Genomic DNA, 20,639 nt, shown 5'->3' with positions numbered 1-20,639 from the left:
TCAAAAAAAATTCGCGCTCGCTACGCTCGCGTTTTTAATACGATTTTAAAGGTTAAGCCTAATTTGATAAAGGTGGCATTCTGGGCACCCTATCGAGCGACTACTACTACGACTTAAACACTTACATCCTGGACGCTTCGGGCCTTTGGCCCTACGCGGAGCTCGGCCTTCGGCCTTCGCATTTAGATACTGATACTATTGTTCTGTGCTTAAGTACTGACAGCCTGGACGCTTCGGGCCTTCGGCCCTACATGGAGCTCGGCCTTCGGCTTTCGCATTAGATATCCACACCAACGTTTCACGTAAACCATTGCGGCTGTGTCCCTGACAACATTACTCCCATCTCTCAATTATTTTTCTATCAAAAAAAATTCGCGCTCGCTGCGCTCGCGTTTTTAATACGATTTTAAGGGTTAAGCCCTACTTTAATAAAGATGGCATTCTGGGCACCCTACCAAGCGACTACGACTTAGGCCAATTTATAATTAAACATTTTTTTACACTGTTAAAAGTAATCCCCGGTACATACATATATGTAGATATTTAGTTGTGCATACATAAACATAACTGTAAATAAAGTGTAAATACTCGGCCTCAAGTTTTTGATATTTATAATATTCTCCTTTCCTGTAATCTTACTTCTAACTAATATAATATTAGACCTAAATTCGAAAGTTTGTTAGGAAGTATGGATTTCTATGTGTATAAATCTTAATTTTTCATGCTCAGAATGATTTGACTGGAGGACAGAATTGGATGATATTTGCTATGGACATGTTTTGGATAGGTACACTCAAGAACGTAAAAATACAAAAGTAGTACTGTATTGTCCGTTATACACCTTTTTTTTTTTTTTTAAGAGGGGAAATGCTTTAAGCATACCACCCGGCGCGGGGACGGGCCGGGATGGTTATGTGGGACTCCCTGTTGTGAGCTAATGAGACCCCAGGTTTACCCACTAAAACCCCTCTGTTGCCGCCTCGCTGCTATAAGGAACGCCGAAGTACTCTTCCGCAACCTCGCCAGCGGCCGTCCGGACTCGGACCCGACTCTTGGGGAAATCACCCCTTCACCTCATTGGGCGCGTTGGCTACACATCGCGCCCGCCCACGCAGGGGTCCGTTATACACCTACTATAACTCTGTGTCGTTTAAATCACGTCTAATATTGGAATAAGGGCGAACTACTACTACTAAGGGCGGACTATTGGTTTTGGAGTGTAGTTTTGTTTAGTGGTAAGTACCTACCTAATTGTAAAATATTTTATCTGGACTTCAGTCCGCTAATCGTATCCATCTGTCAACTTTACTTCAAGTTCCGCCTCCAGGGGAGAGAAAGAGAAATTAGGGATGAATTAGCTTACTGACACAGACCGAATTCCACGCGGGCGGAGCCGCGGGCACAGCTAGTAATAAATAAATAGAATACTTCCGCTAAACGTATTATGTATCGTGTTACCGGGCGTCGGTAACATAGTTTTCACTTCTATCGGCACTCCCGGAGTGCAATATGTATCACTTCTCAGAATGCCTTAATGAAATGTAAGGGGTACTCCGAGCGGATGCTGCCCTTGCTCGTGTCATAATATGGGACGCATGCAGAGGCAGCAACCGCCAGGGTGTAAGGACTATTGAGAGTTGATGGGATCTAAAATGAACTAGGTTATGTGTGAAAGCGATGGACTAAATACTGAGCTAGGGGATAAAAAAACCGGACGCCTGCCTAATAAAACGGTATGCAATTTTCGCCCTCACAAAAAGCGACATTAGGTATCTTATTATTACGTATTACCGTATTAGATATATGGATACTTTTACGTATTATAATTGTACATATTGTATTCACCTACACATCCATTTAGAAATGACTACCTATCTGAAACATTGCCCAAGTTATTACGGAAAGCAATATACATAAGTGGTATTTCTAGTTTAAAGGATTGCATGAAATGCTCTCAACAATAGACTATAACATGTGCAGTGCATTCTATAATTTTATATAGGGTTCTTGCTAAAATGGAAATTCTATAGCGTAAGTATTGAACAACCAAATTAGCTAGGACCCTAAATGGCGCAACAATCTCGGAGCGTGATGGTACATATAACGGGAAGTGCTCCGAGGGATTGTTCAGATTAATCCCTGCCGCTTCTTTCCGTCTTCGCTCTACGCGGCAACATTTCCATCATCACCACTTAGATGGTTGGCAGTCCTCAACTGTGCGTTTCTCCAGAAACTTCCTGCCTCGCACGCCTAAGTGTAAGGCCTGAGTGAACGCTCCAGTTGAGCGTGCAGCGGGGCGGGGCGTGCGGCGTGCATGTTAAACAAATGCAAACGTATGCCATCGCCACGCTGCACGCCCCGCCCAACGCTCCGCTTCGAGCGTCCACTCAGGCCTTACGCTAAACTGTGGAATAAACTGCCGCCCACGGTATTTCCGGACCGATACAAGCTCAAAACCATCAAGAAAAAAGCTAAGAAGGTACATCTTAAAGGCAGATAACGCACTTGCAATCCCTCTGGTTTGCTGACTGACCCTGGCGGTAGATAAAGCAGTGTATGACTGTATGTAACTGTATAATTAGTCTGTATAACTAGTGTGATTTTATTATGAAATCCGCTTTCAGCTCGTTTCATAAACCCACTTGTATTGTAATGCCTTTCATTATGTAGCAGTCCAATAAACTATTAATTACACTGTAACACCAACCGACTTAAATGGCATTTAAAATCGAACACCTGCTTATAGCCGCCAGCTAGTGTTACCGCCGAAGAGGTAATATTTAATAACAACTGAACGAGTTTTCGAATCGTGTTGGAGCATTAAGTGTGTTGTAATAGTTGTATGCATGTGGTATGGTATGTTTCGGTCTAAAGTTCTAAACAAGCATCTTTAGAACAGCAACACTATGGTCCTATTAACTATAACTGTTCGGGAACTGTTTTATAAAAGTTTTCTTAATGTAATAGGAACTAAATTGTTTTTTAGGGTTCCGTACCCAAAGGGTAAAAATGGGACCCTATTACTAAGACTCCGCTGTCCGTCCGTCCGTCCGTCCGTCCGTCTGTCACCAGGCTGTATCTCACGAACCGTGATAGCTAGACAGTTGAAATTTTCACAGATGATGTATTTCTGTTGCCGCTATAACAACAAATACTAAAAACAGAATAAAATAAAGATTTAAGTGGGGCTCCCATACAACAAACGTGATTTTTGACCGAAGTTAAGCAACGTCGGGCGGGGTCAGTACTTGGATGGGTGACCGTTTTTTGCTTTTTTTTTGCTTGTTTTGCTTTTTGTTGATGGTGCGGAACCCTCCGTGCGCGAGTCCGACTCGCACTTGGCCGGTTTTTGTACGACTGTTAAATGTTAGCTAAAAATACAGATACCACCTAAAGGTGTTAATAAAACGGGTTCTGCGGGCCTAAAATGGTCTGGCCATAGAGATTTAATTCTATTTGGGTCTGGCTAAATGGACACGCTTTTATCATGTGACGCCATGGCCATTATTTTCTAACAAGTATGGAAGCATGAAAGCGCATGACACGATAGACGATAAAATTGCAACCATCATATTCGTAGAGAAGTCAAGTTACAATGGTTCCCAGAGATCTGAGAGCTCGAGCTTCAAATGCAACTCGAGACTCGCCTGTGGGTTTGGCCACGTTTATATGAAGCAATAGTTAGATTGTCTAGATAAAGTAAATTGTTCTATTGGTTATGTTCAGCTCGCTTACTTTCTGTATCGTAACGGCCCCGGCCAGGTCTAGCGTGAGTTATCCTTTAAGGTTTCGTCACACAGAGGCGCGTTTAGCGGGCGGCGCGTGAGCGGGGCGCGCCGCTTTTACATATAAAACGCTCACGCGCCGCTTCCGGCCCGGCGGGAAAACGCGCCTGTGTGACGAAGCCTTTAGTCTGATAGGTACAGACAGAGTTCCCCAATTCGACATAATGCCGCTTTCTGATTAGATTAAGGTTTTATTAGGTAACCAATACATAACCTTACTCTCTTTTCCAGAATCATGGCAGAATCGATGGAGAACGGAACGTCGCTAGCATGGCGGTTGCTCGCTACGCTGGAAGGTGGCTCGCTAGTGCTAGTCGCGTCAGCACTGCTAGCGTATAGCGCCCGGCAGAGGGCGCGAGAGCGGCGCCCGGTTCACACAGTTCTAGTAAGTAATTCCTTAATATAAAATATCATTTTATTAACCACGACATATCTCATCATCTAACGTATCTTTCTGGCCCCGCCAACTACTACTAAACTAAAGGGGCCCTCTGATTACCAGTCCACCGGACGGTATCGGCCTGTCAGTTGTTCGGAGCTCTTTTTGTTCTAATTGACAGGGCGATATCGTCCGGCGGACAGTTAATCAGAGGGCCCCTTAAGTGACATTTCAATATTAGTGTATTAGGAATTAAGTAGGTTTGATTTTGTTTTGTTTGAAAACTCAAGGGAACAAAACAAATGTTTTAAATTTTAATGAACTGAAAAATTGGTAGTAGGTATACTATAGCTAGGATCGTGATCGTTCTAATGAATGACACTTTATTATGGTTGTTTTGTTATGCAAGGTGGTCTTGGGAGAAGGTTCAATACAGTTACCTACAGATTGCAAGCTGAAGATGCAACCGAGAGTAAGCTGAATCGAAAGTAATTTCAAGATTTTTTTTAAAATATGTCTTATCTTATTTCAGGTATCAAACACAACAAGCGCGTTAGGAAAAGAAATAAAAACGCGGCTAGAATCGCGTGGATGCGTCGTGAGCGTGCCAAGTGACACGAGCGGAGCGGAAGCGGAGGCGGAGGCGGGAAAAGTCGACGCACTAGTGGTGGTTGGGCAAGATGCCAATGTTGACAGTTTGGACGGCCTGGCGGATCTCGTGTCGAGAGATGTTTATGATAATTTAAAGGTACCTATATGACCTTCCTTCCTTCCTTTCCTTCCTTTTCATATTTATATGTAGAGTTTCATTTTACACAACTTGGTACTACTAGATAACTAATTACCGTAAAATGGGGTGAGTAGGGTTCGCGGGGAGAGTTGAGTTATGAATGGGGAGAGAAGGGATGAAAGGGGGGTGAGATGGATTTTTAAGGCTACTGCTACAAAAATAATGTATTCCAATTTAAAATGGAGCTATAGTACTCATAATAAAAAAATCGATCCAACAATCTTCCAAAATCACCTTTGTATGAAAACCCAACTCACCCCAAATACGAGGGACTACGGGGTGAGGTGGGTTTTCCTGTTTATCGTCAAAGTTATGAAATGGAACTACCCAAAATAATATAAAAACTAAAATACAAACGTCCGGAACACTTATACCTACACCATTCAGTTTGCATATGTAAAAATAAAATGTTATCGAGGTTTTGAATGTCAGTTTTGCGCCTACTCACCCCATTTTTTCGGTACATAATTAATAGTACTACTTGAGGGCTAAGAAGCCTAGAAAGTGTTAAATAATCAATTCAGGTAGACTATCTGTTCAAAAGCAGCAAAGTTAGCGCGATACTCTTTGTTGTGATTTGGAAAAAAAAACCTGTTTGCCCCGTCCTGAAATCATGTTATAGAACGAAAGTGACAAGTGAAATATGATATTAGGTTTACTCTACTAGCAATTTTAAATATGACATTTAAGGGTAGGAAAGCACAAAGAACCGCATGAAGAGCATGCGAATTTATACTCAAAAATAATTTGTATGAACAAATGAACGGAATAATCTAATAACGCAATGTGGAAGTAGGTATGGGTATATCACGATATTACGCATCAGCTATTCCTTTGTAATTTTCCTCAGCCTATCTTATTATATGCAATTTTCTTGACCATCACTAATATGCCGCCCATTATTAGTCAGTGTCAGTGCATAATTATATGTCTTTACTTCAATCATCTCATTGTTAGAAATGACTCGCTGTCTCTGCACTTAGTGCTAAGTGATATATCGGAACTAGTAGCTATATCTAATTTTTATAATCTCTGCTACTACGATGTCGAAGTTTTACCTACAACATAATATTACATCTGATGTTATAATATTATGGAATTATGATTATGAACTTCAAAAACGGGTTGTTTTCTTTATAATCTGAGTAACGTACGTAAAATTAAGTAGAATAATTACGATTAGGCAATGCACTTCCCTCCAGTATCGCAAATATTTTTGGTGAAATTACTTTCAGTTTGAGATAACCCAAGCACAAAGTCTTACTGTGCATAAGTCTAGGTATACAAAATTTAAACGGAAAAATACGAACATGCCTAAACAGAAGCTGCCATTGATTGCAGGTATTAGAATCGTTATCACGGCGTGTGCACCGCGGCGGCTGCGTGGCTTGGGCGTGCGCAGGAGCTAGTGATATGAGCGGCGCCGGCGATGCCTTCGACACCGTACTGCGAGCCAGCCTGCAACATGTCGCTGATAGGTACATAACAGTCGCCATCAGATATATTAGAGTAGCCGAGGTGCTCAAAAATAGAGCCGATAGAGAAATACTTAATGCCGAGAGTTAGCTTCATTTGCAAGTTTCCTGGCCAGTACCACTAGTACCAGGTGTTAAACTAGATTAAATTTACCTATTAAGGAATAAAACATGAATAAAATCATGAGTAAGATTTTTGCTAATCTCTTGTTTGCTGAAAAAAATGGAGCCTGTGTTGGAATTCAGTAGTAAAAAATTAAACCACAACACCGTCAATTCAGAGCTCTCTGAGAGTTAAAATACTTAAAATGGATGACGTTAGTTCATTTATTCCTATGTTACTTTGCAGAGAAAATTGTAATTTATGATAGAAGAAACGATTTAAACTTGAGTATTCGTCTTAGATGTTTACATCCACTTTCCTAAAGCTTGCCGTTGGGATTATTAGTCCCATTTTAAAGAATCAGTCATGACTGTTTTTTATTAGAGGTCATAATTTAAGTTCAATTAACAGTGAAATGAACTCTGCAGTTTACGTTTTAGGCACAACTGCTGTCCGGTGTGGGTTGGGCGCCACCCAACATCATTGGCAGCGGAGCGCGTGGTCGCTGCGCTCGTCCCATGTACCACACACTCATCCGCTTTCTCCGTGAGGTAGCGAAACTTGTTACTAGCAAAACAATCTCACTCATCGTATCGTTTCTCCCGGTTGCAAGCTCCTATGAGTCGAAATGTGAACCCTGACATGCCAAACCCCTTGACCAGCGCGTAACCAAAACGCTGCTTATTTTCATAGTCGACATCTAGCGTCAAGTAGTGGATTTATCAGTACTGCTACTTGACAATAGCTGTCCCGAACGAAAAGCCTAATGCTCAACAATGTTCAGCTAATATTATAACTGGATTAACCGGAACTCTATTGTCAATTCCTTCTGATGCATGTAATATTAGTTGTAAATTGTTTTAGTAATACATTTTTCGTCAGTCGCGACACTCGTGTCATCTGGTGTCAAGTAGCGGTACTGATAAATCCACTATTTGACGCTAGATGTCGACTACGATATAACCGGCGTTTTGGTAAGAAAACTGATGTATGGAGTTAGCACTCTATATCCTTACTTATTTCCATTTCTCTATGGTTTTGGTTGTCATCTGACGATAATTATATATATATATAACTGGTCAAGCAGATCTTGTCAGTAGAAAAATCGTCCCATAGAAAATTTGAATTTCGCGCCTTTTTCTACTGACAATAAGATTTGCTTGACCATCTATAGATGGTCAAACCAATTTGTCAATAAATAGGAACAAAAAAAACTACACTCATCCTTTTCTTTTGGGTGCTCGTACTAGTGTAAGACAAAGATAGTATGACTTCTCTCCATCTATGTTTGAAATAAAACAGTCCTTTGACACACTATATGAGCGAACAGTTTCACAGCGCCATCTAGTGAAACTGTTACGAACAATAATCATTCATGCGAAAAATAACCTAAAACTAATGTAAAAAACTTACGTAAAAACTAAGAACTTATGTAAAAAGTAATGAAATAAATGCATTTGTATACTTGGTCAACCAGATCTTGACAGTAGAAAAAGGCGGGAAATTTGAAAAATGTAGGCGCGAAGGGATATCGTCCCATAGAAAATTTGAATTTCGCGCCTTTTTTTACTGACAAGATTTGGTTGACCAGCTATATTTTTGTATTTGTAAAAATCGAACGCAACCATACGTACTGCTACCGCCATCTAGCGAGGAGTAGATGTTAAAAAAACGAATAATCTTTGTCTGGTTTGTTACAGAAATGCAGCTCTCAAAATCGGCGAGTACCTTGGCAGATGGCTCAAAAACTTGGCTTAAATTAGCATTTATCTTAATCGGCTCAATCAAATTCAAGATAGTAGCTTATATTTTAGGGTTGTTCTCGGTTGAAAATAATATGTTAAAGAATTATAATTAATGTTGGTTTCTGTGTTGTAAAATACTTAATCCTTTTAGTAAAGTAGGTAGGTATTATTTTTACAAGTTTTCAATAAAATTATGAAATACAACTTTGTTTTATTAACCTTACCTAGATCACTATTATATTATATCTACATATACTACTTAATAAGTATGTATTGACAAAATCAAACATATTTTTAGATTAGTGTACCAAACTTGTTTCAACGTGTAAGAACATGTCACAACAATATGAATGAGCATTAAATTTTAAATAAATCGTGAATATGCTATGCATTTTAGGTTATTTAAGAAAATGATATTTTTTCTTTTGGCGGTTCCAGAGAATGTTGCCAAATTCAATAACATCCGGGTTCTGAAAAATACTATTAAGAAATATTTTTAAACGCTCCAAATTATATTCAAATTTAAAGTCCGTCAACCAAATCTTGTCAGTAGTAAAAGGCGGCAAATTTGAAAAATCGCGGGTTAGCAACACTGTGTTCAAATAATTCCAAAACGCGTGTCATCTGTGTTTTATCTGTGGAATGTGGATCGTGAATGACAGCCGTCACCTTATTTGTTTTCATTTGGTTTTCATTCTGAATCGTTTCTGTTTCAAGAGATATTTCTGCAGTCACCATTAAATACCAATACATTAAATAAGAATAAGCAAAGCTAAGGGGCCTACAATGTACAATCATGTTCGTTGATGGTAAACATTACTAAAAATTGAGGTTATGATAAGTATTGGAAGAACTCTTTCGAACTTTTAAGATTATGTTCAGTTTTTTTGTTTTAGGGTTAAAAGGCATAAATAAAATTATAACGTATGCCTAAATCTATCCAACAAGACCATAAATTGTGTCCTGGAAACCGTCCATAGGCCCACATGTTCTAATATTTTCAGCAATCAGTTGTGACTATTTACAAAGGTAAACCTTATAAACAGTATTAAGAGCCTTGATTATATCGCCGTTCTTTCGCAATATCTACCTAATCCATACATGTTTGTTGCAGGATTAAATCTTGCCCAATATAAGGCGTTCGTAGTAGGTAGTATCTTTTCAGACAATACTTACCTATGGCGGTTTATGTACGTGTACAACGCAACCAAGTCGAAAAGTGACCCTTATCTTATTTACCTTTAAATTAAATAAACACCCAAATATCAGTTGTTTTATTTTTAATATGTATATTGTACAATATATACCAATCAAAAAAATTACACAGGTATGTCATATTCATCCAGAACAGTACACTAATTTACATTAACAAGTGGCATATTATATTGTAAATAACAAATATATGCACTATCTAATTATCTGCATTTTGATATGATTTTATTTTAGTAAACTTAGAAGACATAGATAGGGAACAAAGAGAATATAAGCAGTTGTTTTTGATATCTTCAAATTTGTTCATCATTTTGATTAACATTGTTTTAACATCGCTTTTAAATTGTCCGTCCATGTTTCAATTTTTTTCAATAAACCGCGAGTGACAATTTGAATTGACGTACGCAGGGCGCGCTCAGCGGAAAAAAAAAACTGGTGGTTCGATGTACATTGCTGCTTTTCTTAGCGCAATACTGCTCTTTGAGTGTTGCCCTACTTTAGTTTGCTTTACATTGCTACTGACAAGATTTGGTTGACGGACTATATTTATCTACTCAACTGCCTTTAATACTATCGTAATATGATGAATAAATAAAGATATAAAACTGCCTCCTTCTGTCAAACAATATTTTATGCAGATTTTTTGAATAGTGTATTTTATTAGCGTATAGAGATGTTTGAGATACACAAGTTACCCGCAGATCCGTAAACGAGAACGATATTTTGCTTTTTGTATGGCAACACCAAATCTGTAATGTCATTTTAGTTGTCACGAAATGGAGTGCGATTAGGACGTGTCCGTAATAAATAATTAAACATCCTTTTTATTTACTTGTAATGCTCTTAGCACTTCAAAAGTAACATCAAACACGCTTTCGATTATGTTCATTTCGTGCAAAGTTTTGTTCGACCCAAATTTGCTGCGGAAATATGGAAGAGGTGAGTTCGTAGGTTACCATATTTTTATTGTGCTTTAACAACACGGTTCAGCATTGGTGTTGCATGGTAATTTTGCAATCACGTTTTTGCAGGAACTTAACGAAAATGATTTGGAGGAGCGGCTGTATGCTATGATCCATCATGTAGACGGGACGCAAGCAGATGAAATCGCACAACAGAGGCATGACGCAAGTCCGCGTGTTGACGAAGCGCCGCGAAGCACCGTGAGGCGCTACTGGCGTACAAATAACAACAGCGCTTTCCAAAAAGTAAACACGCCTAAAGACGCTCCGACCATCAGAAACACGCCCAACAACAAAACACCTGCAGTTGTAAACAAAAACACGCCTGTGCCCGTCAACAAAAGTCATGCAGCCGCTGCCGTCTCCGACCCAAAGCCGAAAGAGGAGAAAGACGCACCCGACTCACCACCCGCTGGCCTGTTCATATTACAGAACACCGTACCTCAGAATTATACAAAAACAGTTGAAATATTAGAAATCGATGAAAGACCGAAGGTTTTCGAGCTGGAATCAAGCGATGAAGACGAAGTTGTTGAAGTTGCATTACCACCCAAACCCACCATCACTATTGAGAGCTCTGATGAAGATGAGCTGATTATCCAAAATGATAAAAATATCAAAGAAAAAGACAAGAACAGTTCTAAAGAAAACAAGTCACCAAATAAAAATACAAGAGATGTGTCAGCGAGTCCGGTTCCATCAGTCCAGTCATCAATGTCTGATGATTTCATCCGTGGTGACTGCTTAGCTCTCAACATATCCTCTGCACAGCCGGACAGCCAAAGCTTTGATTTCAGCCTGCACGGATCAGATCTTATTGGGGTTTCAACTCCTGCCAAGAAAAAGAAGAAGAAGAAATCTAAAGAGAGGTTGACATCCACTCCCATCAACCCTGAATCGTCTATTCAGGAGCTGAATAATACAGATAACATCTTTGCCACACCAAAGAGTAAAGCGAAAAACAAGAAACCGAAGACAAAGTCCTATACTGTGTCTGAGAAAATCATTCCAAACCCAGATGTGTACGATTCTGACAGCAATCAGTCAGCTATTGACGTAAATAAAAATCATGATGCTTACGCTGTTACGGATAAAAGCTTTCCAAGTGCTGATGTCTACGAATCAGACTCAAGTGTGTGTGAAATAATCAAGGAAGTGGGAAAACAGCCAGCACCACAAAAGAAAGCAAATGAAAATGATAGTTCCGACAGAAATATATCTGTAGAGCTATCAAACAACACTATAAATGTGACAGACAAGACCCTGGTTGTTGTAGATCTGACAAGTGACTACACTACACTTGATAGTACTCAGATTGAAGAAAACATTGTTATCGGTAATATATCTGGCTATTCAGACGTACATGAATATGGAGACAGCATTGAGAACACAACTCGTGAAGAGCTCGGAGAGTTTTGTTCAACAAAAGTGCCACAGATATTGTACGAAGACCTGGACTTTGACAACCTGAAGGGGAAGAATAAAGTGTGTAAGCGCCGGCGGTACTCGCTGACCACGCTGCGGGCCGAGATGGACAAGTTTTACAATGAAAGCTGGGGCGGAGAGAACTTTAACCATCAGGAGATTCAGAAGAACATGTCACGTGAGTTTTCTTTTTGATTTAATATAATATTTAACATATATCTTTGTAAATATGGTGCAATAGTTTTTTTTAATTTACATTACTAATAATTAATTTCATATCAACATTTGAATCTCGGAATAACAGATTTTAGTTTTATGTGTTGCCAATTGGACACCTCCATCATCAGAGGAAATCATCGTAAATTGGTTCAGTGGTTTAAGCGTGGAAAGGTAACAGACAGACACAGCTACATTCACACTTATAATATTGATTGCTATTAGAAGATGATAAAAGCAAAACAATAGCTATCCAAATATTTACAAACAGTCGGCATGTCATAACACAATATGTATTTTTTATTTTTATATCCTACAACAATAGCTAGCTAATAAATATAAATCCAGACTTGTGTAAAGAAAACATTTGTTCTGTCTAATGACTTATCATTAACAAGTGATTATCATTAACTAATAGCAAATACTGTTAGCTTCTCATTACCTAATAGGGAAGATGACACATGTTGAATTTTATAACCAAATCTAGTAAAATAGGTAGCAAACGAGCAATTTATCACAATAATGTGGATATTAAAATAAAATATAGAAAAATTACAAAAATACAGGACCTAAAAGTTTCAAAATTTAATTTTTTTTTAACTTCCAAAAACGATAAAAGTAAGCGTACCATTAGATTCCTTACATTTCATCCAAAAAAATGTTGTATAGCAACTATTACTGAACCAAAAATACAATTGGGCAGGGCACATCGCCAGGATGAAAAACAACAGATGGACAAAAATAGCAACAAATTGGAATCCAAAAATTGGTAAAAGAAAAAAGGGCAAACCAAAAACAAGATGGGAAAAAGACCTAATAGAAACAATAGGAAAAGACTGGAAAGAAAGGGCAATAGATAGACAAGAATGGAAGAAAATGTTGGACAAATACTTAAATATATTAGAAAAAGGCGATTCGGAAGAGGCCTAGGTCAAAAAGACCTTACGAACATGCATGTAGAAATATATATACACATATAGTGGTTAAATGAAATGTTAACAGTTCGGATAAGAAAGGCTTTAATAATAATAATAATATACATAAACGCAATATTTCACCGACAAAAACGCAATTTTCTTGTTTTGTCCATACTACAAGATGGGCTCCCAGAGACCTTAACGTCACGTTCCCTTACCGTTTTGTTTAGGGCGTTTCGCGAGTGAAGTGTGACTGTCGGCCTTTGACTACAATTTCTGACTTTTGTGTTACTTTAAAGCAATGGGTCCCATATAGACATTTGATCCTAAAAACAAACCTGATCGATTGATACCATAAATGAAAATTAGGCCTATTGTAGTGATAAGGATAAGCAGTAATGGTTGTAGGATTATTATGTAACATGGAAATATTTGTAAGTCCAACATAATGGATCCTACATCTCTGCACCATACAACTATCCCTGGGTTTAATCGGTTAAACCTGGAGTTACCATGGTTACCAGCACAATTTGACACTGGTTTAAAAGTTTTACTAGTTAAAATTATCCAGGGGCCCATTTCTCGAACGGTATTAGTCTAATATTGTTAGTGTGTTGCCATGGTAACCCATACGACTTGACAGTTCGTGGACTAATAATATTAGTCTAATATCGTTCGAGAAATGGGCCCCTGGTTTGTACCTATCTATATGCTCTTTTATGCTGAGTAAGAGACTAGAGTGTATCTCTTAACTCAGTATGCCGCTTAGCAAAGGCCTCTCTCCTCCATTTGGGGCCTGCCATCCGTTTTAGTTTATCCTCCCATCTTGATACAGTCTTCTCTAACTCCGTTTGCAGCCCCTTGGATACCAGTCTGTTAATATTGTGCCAACCCTAATGATTGCTCGTAGCAATGCTGAGCCGAACGGAACCGAGAATGCCCGAAAGGAGCAGTTTCGGTCGCCCCACTGACCTAACCTAACCCATAACGACAATGCATTCTTTAGTTTTGTGCGAAAAAAAACGAGTTTTCTGAAAGGAGCTTAATAAAATCTACAAACAAAAGGTTTCAGGGTCTCTAATAAGTTGAAGAGAACTCGATTTATGACTTAATTCAATTACAAGAGTCTAAAAAAAACCGGCCAAGTGCGAGTCGAACTCGCACACGGAGGGTTCCGCACCATCAACAAAAAATAGAGCAAAAAAAAGAAAAAAAACGGTCACCCATCCAAGTACTGAGTTACTGACCCCGCCCGACGTTGCTTAACTTTGGTCAAAAATCACGTTTGTTGTATGGGAGCCCCACTTAAATCTTTATTTTATTCTGTTTTTAGTATTTGTTGTTATAGCGGCAACAGAAATACATCATCTGTGAAAATTTCAACTGTCTAGCTATCACGGTTCGTGAGATACAGCCTGGTGACAGACGGACGGACAGCGGAGTCTTAGTAATAGGGTCCCGTTTTTACCCTTTGGGTACGGAACCCTAAAAACGGGGACGAGTTTTAAAACAGAAGCACAGAATAAATAATAGTACTAGGTACAGAAGACTCACTCTCTAACAAAACGCGTCTGTTACGATCAGCACAGATATGGCCGCTAGGTGGCGACAGCGCCACGCGCGGCTTATGGCTAGCCACCAAAATTGGTGTGGAACAGATGTACTTTTAGCTACCTGTAGCAAAGCGACGAAATCGCGGAGTGAGCCACGACTGACAGACTAATCTTTGATCATCAACCAAAAATACGCGAATCACGCGAAAATTATGACTTCAGAATAAAAAAAATCTTTCCTAAAAGAAGAGAACATTCAAGATACAAATGTTTAACAGTTTTCTGAATCATTGTATTTTATAGGTGAACCAGGATCTATTGAGGTTGCGCCATGTTGCGGAATTTCACTGGAACTAATTTTTTCATACTACACTGAATTGTCACCCTATACATGAGAATAACAGCGCCCTCTTGACAATTATCATATATTACTGGTCAGGCTATATATAGCCTTGTTTACTAAAGGCCGAACTTAAATATAACACAGTTATTTCTATTTCAGGAGATAAGAGCTTGTGGGTGATTGACCCAAAGGACAGAATGCCAAACCCGCCGAAAAGGAGAGTCACGTAAGTATTATAATCCGAAAAAAATATTTATATAGAAAAATGCGCGAAATTCAAATTTTGTATGGGAGATCAATCCTTCACGCCTACATTTCTACTGACAAAGATGGCTTGTCAGAGTAGGTATACGTGTGTACCTATTTAGTTTGGTGATGAAAAATAATAAGGAACTATTTTTAAATTTTATTACTTAGATGGTACTATACTACATTTTTTTTAGCATTAGAAAGAACTTCACAGAAGTAAGCCAGTGGTTCCAAATCGGGCACTTTTTGCGGTGAAATTATTAAGTAGGTTACAATTATTGACCGTGCTACATTAGAATTAGATAATTCCATTATTATTAACAATTAAAGAGCCTGATGAAAGCTGCACGCTTTCTTCTGTGGAGTTCTTTCTAATGCTAAACAAATGAAGTATAGAAGTCTCCTAATTTCTATGGGTTTAGATTACTTATGATTGTTCGCAAGCAAAACCAAATATGTATATTTTCGTGCAATTGTTTATCACAATGATAATTATGAAACTTCGTGAAGGTCTGCTGAACAACTTTATTTCCCAACACACTTGGCTGTTGTATTGCGCAAATATGACCGAGTAAATTTCGTTTGCGATGTTAAGATATGCAACACACATAATTAGAAAACTTCGGCTCTGTGTGTTAATGGCAAAACGGCTATCTGATAGTACATTACATACCTAGGGAGGTGAATTCGTGAATGCTCCAGATCGCAGGTGTTTGTGGCCCGAACCGAAGGTGAGGGCCATAAATATGCGAACTGGGGCTTTACGAATTACCGCCCCTGGTTTGTCTAAAGTTTTACGTCTTGCCTTAGCCAGGAAGTGAGATTTAGAAGAAGAAAAATAAGTGACAGCAAATATGTAACAATAATTATAAATCATATTGGCAAGGTGCGCAGTCGGTGGAGGAGGAAGTGGCGCTGATCGTCACAAATACAGGTAATCTTATGGAATGTCTGACATTAGTACTAGCGGCAGCCGCTTGAACTAATTTTACTCCATAAGATTTAACGTAGAAAGTCTGCCAAAATGAGGGCAGCACCAGTCGTGCACCTAGCGAATACGATTATTTACATTCTTTTGCTTTCATAAGTAATACAAACTCATTTTTAAAAATCGATTTTCTATTCTTTTTTTTTCATAAAAAGACACGTCAAGATTGTGTACCTTCTTTCTCTAGTTCTTTCTAATGCTATAAAAAACGAACGAATAAGAACTGTTTTAAAAAATGACAAAAGTTAACACATTCAGTGCCGAAAACCCGACTATCGGGTGTTTTATGATTTCGTTCCCAGGCCGGACGATCCGATAGTCGGAATCGTGGTACACCTTTATATGAAGAAATTGTTGTGGCCTGGCACGGATGTCTTGTTTGGCTGGGTGGAAATTAATGTGGGTTTTCCTTTTAAATAAATATTTTTATTCTTATATTCTTAAAACATTTCAGCTGCAACTACTGCAATCGCGTCGGGCACCGCGACGACACGTGCCGCCTGAAGCCGGCCGTGTGCTACATGTGCGGGAACACTGGCCATTATGAACCGCGCTGCCCTCGCAAGATCTGCGTCAACGTGAGTACCGTAAAACGAGGTGACTTTAGGAAATTTTGGGGATACTTTGATAGTTTTAAAACGGCCACTAAATTAGCATTATTCATTATTTCAAAGTCTCCCCAGTTTACCGTACTATAGTAGCCTTGGAAAACTCAAAGACTCGCAACTCGCAGTGATACATTATTCAATTGTTCGAATGTTGCGACTGCAGGCATAGAAAAGAGAACGTGTCATGCGGTGGAAAGGGACAACATCATGGTGCAATGTAGCTCATAAAGAGCATGTGGCCCGGTCTCAACATACGCAACGCAAGCTACATGCGTCGTGTGCAAGCACTATTAGATAGCTTTGCACAGGCCGCGACTCAACATGCATAAGTTAGATGCGCCGTGTGCAAGCGCCATAAACATTATTGAAAAGCCCACTCAAGTAAATAATAGGGAATAGAACTCTGCGTAGAGGGCGTCACTAGCACAATCACAGGGCCTACCGCGAAACACGAAAATCGAAAGTTTGGTTATCACTCTTGCACATTCGATCGATAGAGAGGCAGATAAAGAAATTTCGATTTTCGCGGGAGGCCACCAGGCAAACAAACCGCCTTGATGCATCAATGTCACAGTGAAAACTTGTCAAAAAACTGTTTAACACTTTGACTACCGAGAACCCGCCTAGTGGGCGCTCGTGAACTTTGCTCAGATGCCGGACAACCCGCTGGGCGGGTTGTTTTATACACAGCTATAGACGACCGGTCTCTGGGGTAGTGCGCCGTTTTTTGTCTGGTAGTGAAAGTGTTAAGGCATAGTATGTATAAGTTACTTCATGGTTTAGGGGGTGCTCTAGAGTCTAGTGCTTCACTGTGGCGGCAGAACATTGCAGTAATATTCCCTATTCAAGCCCCATGCGCCGTGTGCAAGTGAAACATTTTCAACCCCTTGTATACTTGGTCAACCAGATCTTGACAGTAGAAAAAGGCGGCAAATTTGAAAAATGTAGGCGCGAAGGGATATCGTCCCATTAAAAATTTGAATTTCGCGCCTTTTTTTACTGACAAGATTTGGTTGACCAGTTATATGTTATTCCAGTGCGGCTCCCCGAACTTCATGTACTCGACGTCGTGCCGCAGCTGCGCGCCGTGGCGCGGCCTCACGTGCGCCGAGTGCGGCCGGCCCGGCCACCCCGCCTCGCACTGCCCCGACACCTGGCGGCGCTACCACGCCACGGTACCACACTCATTTTTAGGGTTCCGTACCCAAAGCACCTCTAGCCCTCTTATATTGCCGTGCCCTTGCAGGGTGTCACATGTATACCTTTATGTTCGATTCCATCCATGTTTGTAATGTGATATGCAATAAAGTATTCTATTCTATTCTATTCTATTCAAAGGGTAAAAACGGGACCCTATTACTAAGACTCCACTGTCCGTCCGTCACCAGGCTGTATCTCACGAACCGTGATAGCTAGACAGTTGAAATTTTCACAGATGATGTATTTCTGTTGCCGCTGTAACAACAAATACTAAAAACAGAATAAAATAAAGATTTAAGTGGGGCTCCCATACAACAAACGTGATTTTTGACCGAAGTTAAGCAACGTCGGGCGGGGTCAGTACTTGGATGGGTGACCGTTTTTTTGCTTGTTTTGCTCTATTTTTTGTTGATGGTGCGGAACCCTCCGTGCGCGAGTCCGACTCGCACTTGGCCGGTTTTTAACCCTTTGACCGCCAAACACGTCAACTGACGCGCGCGGCTGCAGCACAATATCAACCATCGTACATATTCCGACAACGTTCACGATACGCCTGGCGTTCAAAGGACAAAAAGTTAATCGAAAAAAATCTGACAAAATTTAGTGTACGCAGGAAAAAAGGGGTTTTCCTGTAGAACAGAATGTGTAGTATAAAACACAAAAACAAAAAATAAACTAATAAATAAATCATAAATCGAGGCCTAGTGCGAGCCACTTTTACTAGTGATGTGAAAAAACCGGTATATGTTTGTGGCGACAAAACTTTTTACTGATAAATTTCTTGTTACAGATCGACGAAAACATGCCGTTGGAGCAATGTGGAGAAAAGCCGCTCTACCAGCTACAGTGTAGCGGCTGCACCCGCCGCGGCCATCTCGCTCACACCTGCCGCACCTTCCTCCCCCTCTGCTCTCTCCCCGTCCCCACCCCCCACGTCGCGCGCTACTTCCGCCTCTACCCCCCCACTGACACACCCAAGACCCACAAGCGGCTCTCCAAGTCACCCACCACGCACGAGACGCATGCCAATAAGAGGAGAAATATTTCTGACAGCGATCTCAATCGGTCGAGGACGGTTTCTGAAAATGAACAAAATCGTCCGAAGAAAAAATCCGAGGACGGATGGAACTCGAGGATGAGGAAAAATTCCGAAAGTGGAAATCGGACGAGGAAAAACTCTCAAAGTGCACCCGCTAGCGAACCGAAGGAAGCCAATAATGCTGAGGCGGAGAAGGCGCCCGATTTTATTCCCGTCGGGACGAATACGGACAGCAACGGCCAGGTAATTCAGGACAATGAGGTATCCGACACGAGCGAGGTCAAAACATCGGCTCGCATCTATATGGCTTTTGATGCAATGAAGAGATTATCCACGCTGGATGGCCAAGATTGGCTCAATCGGTGTATGGACAGATTCAACGTGGATGTTCAATACAGCAATACTAGTTCTTTCCTAACTGTAGTCGGCACGGTAGGTGACCAAGAGGCTTTTCGTTCAGAGCTCAGGGCGTGGAGCGGCAGGTCTGAACCCGTGACTCCCGTGGCTGGCGTGGAAAAAGAACCACAAGCAAGAATCGGTCTGATACCCCAGAAGAAAAACGACGCATTACGCAAACTTAACGCCGCTTTCGAGATGCTCAAAAATAAGATAGGTGACCCGAAAGCGATTTTCAAAGAGTTAACCTATTTGCAAAACCGTCATCAGACTATAAAGAACCAGAAGGTCGTAAGTCCTTTGCAGTTGGATAAAAACAGAGAAAGACTAAATAATATGTTTAAGAAACTCAACATGGTGCTCCTCGGGCAAGCTGGTCTAGCCGGAGGAGCCGAGCGTATGACTGCGCTCTACTCTTTGCAAGAAAAAATCATCAACATCAGAAATAAAAAGGTACCCCGTCCCTTACGCTCGGAAATAAGTCAACATTACCAAATCATATTCACGTCTCTGGCGCGCAACGACTACGCGGATTTGGTCAAAAAGTTTTACACCACACGCCCACTTAATCTCAAAACAAATTCACCGAGCAAAACTAAAAAGAAAAAGAAGATTGACCAACAACCGAAACCTGTTCTGGCGGTTAAAGAAGTAGTGAATATTCAATCCACGGATTTCAATCCGATGTCTATCATTGCAGAACAGCAATCCCGGCGGCCAATTGAGAAGGCTATCAACATGACGAAAAGATTGTCGTGGTTCTACTCGCGGCTGTTAGAAAACCAGCCCCGAAACCAAGGCCACGATCGCAACCCGATGCGACTCGACATCGCCAACAAAATACTTGACGTACAAAAGTGCTTGAGCGAATTTGAAGGCCAGATAAAAAAAAAGCAAACGGAAACGATGAGGAATGCTTATAAGGTTCTGCGGCAAGCAAAAGAATTCCTAAACACCCCGTTCAGGAAGAAAACAAAAAAAGAAAAAATCTTTTCTTAAGAAATTTAAAAGAAATAACACTTTTCATGAATAAAGTGTAAGGAATTTGTTACACATAGGCCCGGCGTGGGACGAAAGCGGAAGGTTTGAGAAGGAGGGTGCGTCGTCAGATCCGCTTTTGTTATGCGCCGGTCATGTGTCACGCCACTTTTATCGTGTATGTGAATTAATAAACAAACTTAGTGTAAAGCATAAAATGTCTTAATTATTCATACCTAAAACATCCCATTACCTGACATGGCACATGAATTTATG

General features: G+C 40.2%; 2 protein-coding genes across 2 annotated transcripts; both read left to right on the top strand.

Moving 5' to 3' along the window:
• The first annotated feature begins 4,015 nt into the window (after positions 1–4,015).
• On the top strand, positions 4,016–8,349 carry LOC134663089 (uncharacterized). The gene is made up of 5 exons (XM_063519417.1): positions 4,016–4,170; positions 4,697–4,912; positions 6,296–6,432; positions 6,973–7,083; positions 8,233–8,349. The coding sequence occupies exons 1-5, from the start codon at positions 4,021–4,023 to the stop codon at positions 8,288–8,290; spliced, it is 672 nt and encodes a 223-aa protein (XP_063375487.1). The 5' UTR covers positions 4,016–4,020; the 3' UTR covers positions 8,291–8,349.
• A 1,891-nt stretch (positions 8,350–10,240) lies between these two features.
• LOC134647488 (uncharacterized) lies at positions 10,241–20,384 on the top strand. Its single transcript, XM_063501840.1, has 6 exons — positions 10,241–10,428; positions 10,521–12,054; positions 15,065–15,131; positions 16,597–16,720; positions 17,788–17,925; positions 18,741–20,384. The coding sequence occupies exons 1-6, from the start codon at positions 10,420–10,422 to the stop codon at positions 20,382–20,384; spliced, it is 3,516 nt and encodes a 1,171-aa protein (XP_063357910.1). The 5' UTR covers positions 10,241–10,419.
• Positions 20,385–20,639: the final 255 nt, after the last annotated feature.

The sequence above is a fragment of the Cydia amplana genome, chromosome 4 (genome assembly GCF_948474715.1).
Source record: "Cydia amplana chromosome 4, ilCydAmpl1.1, whole genome shotgun sequence".
Taxonomy (NCBI): Eukaryota; Metazoa; Arthropoda; class Insecta; order Lepidoptera; family Tortricidae; genus Cydia; species Cydia amplana.
The sequence above is the reverse complement of the archived record's forward strand: the minus strand, read 5'-3'. Positions and strand labels throughout refer to the sequence as shown.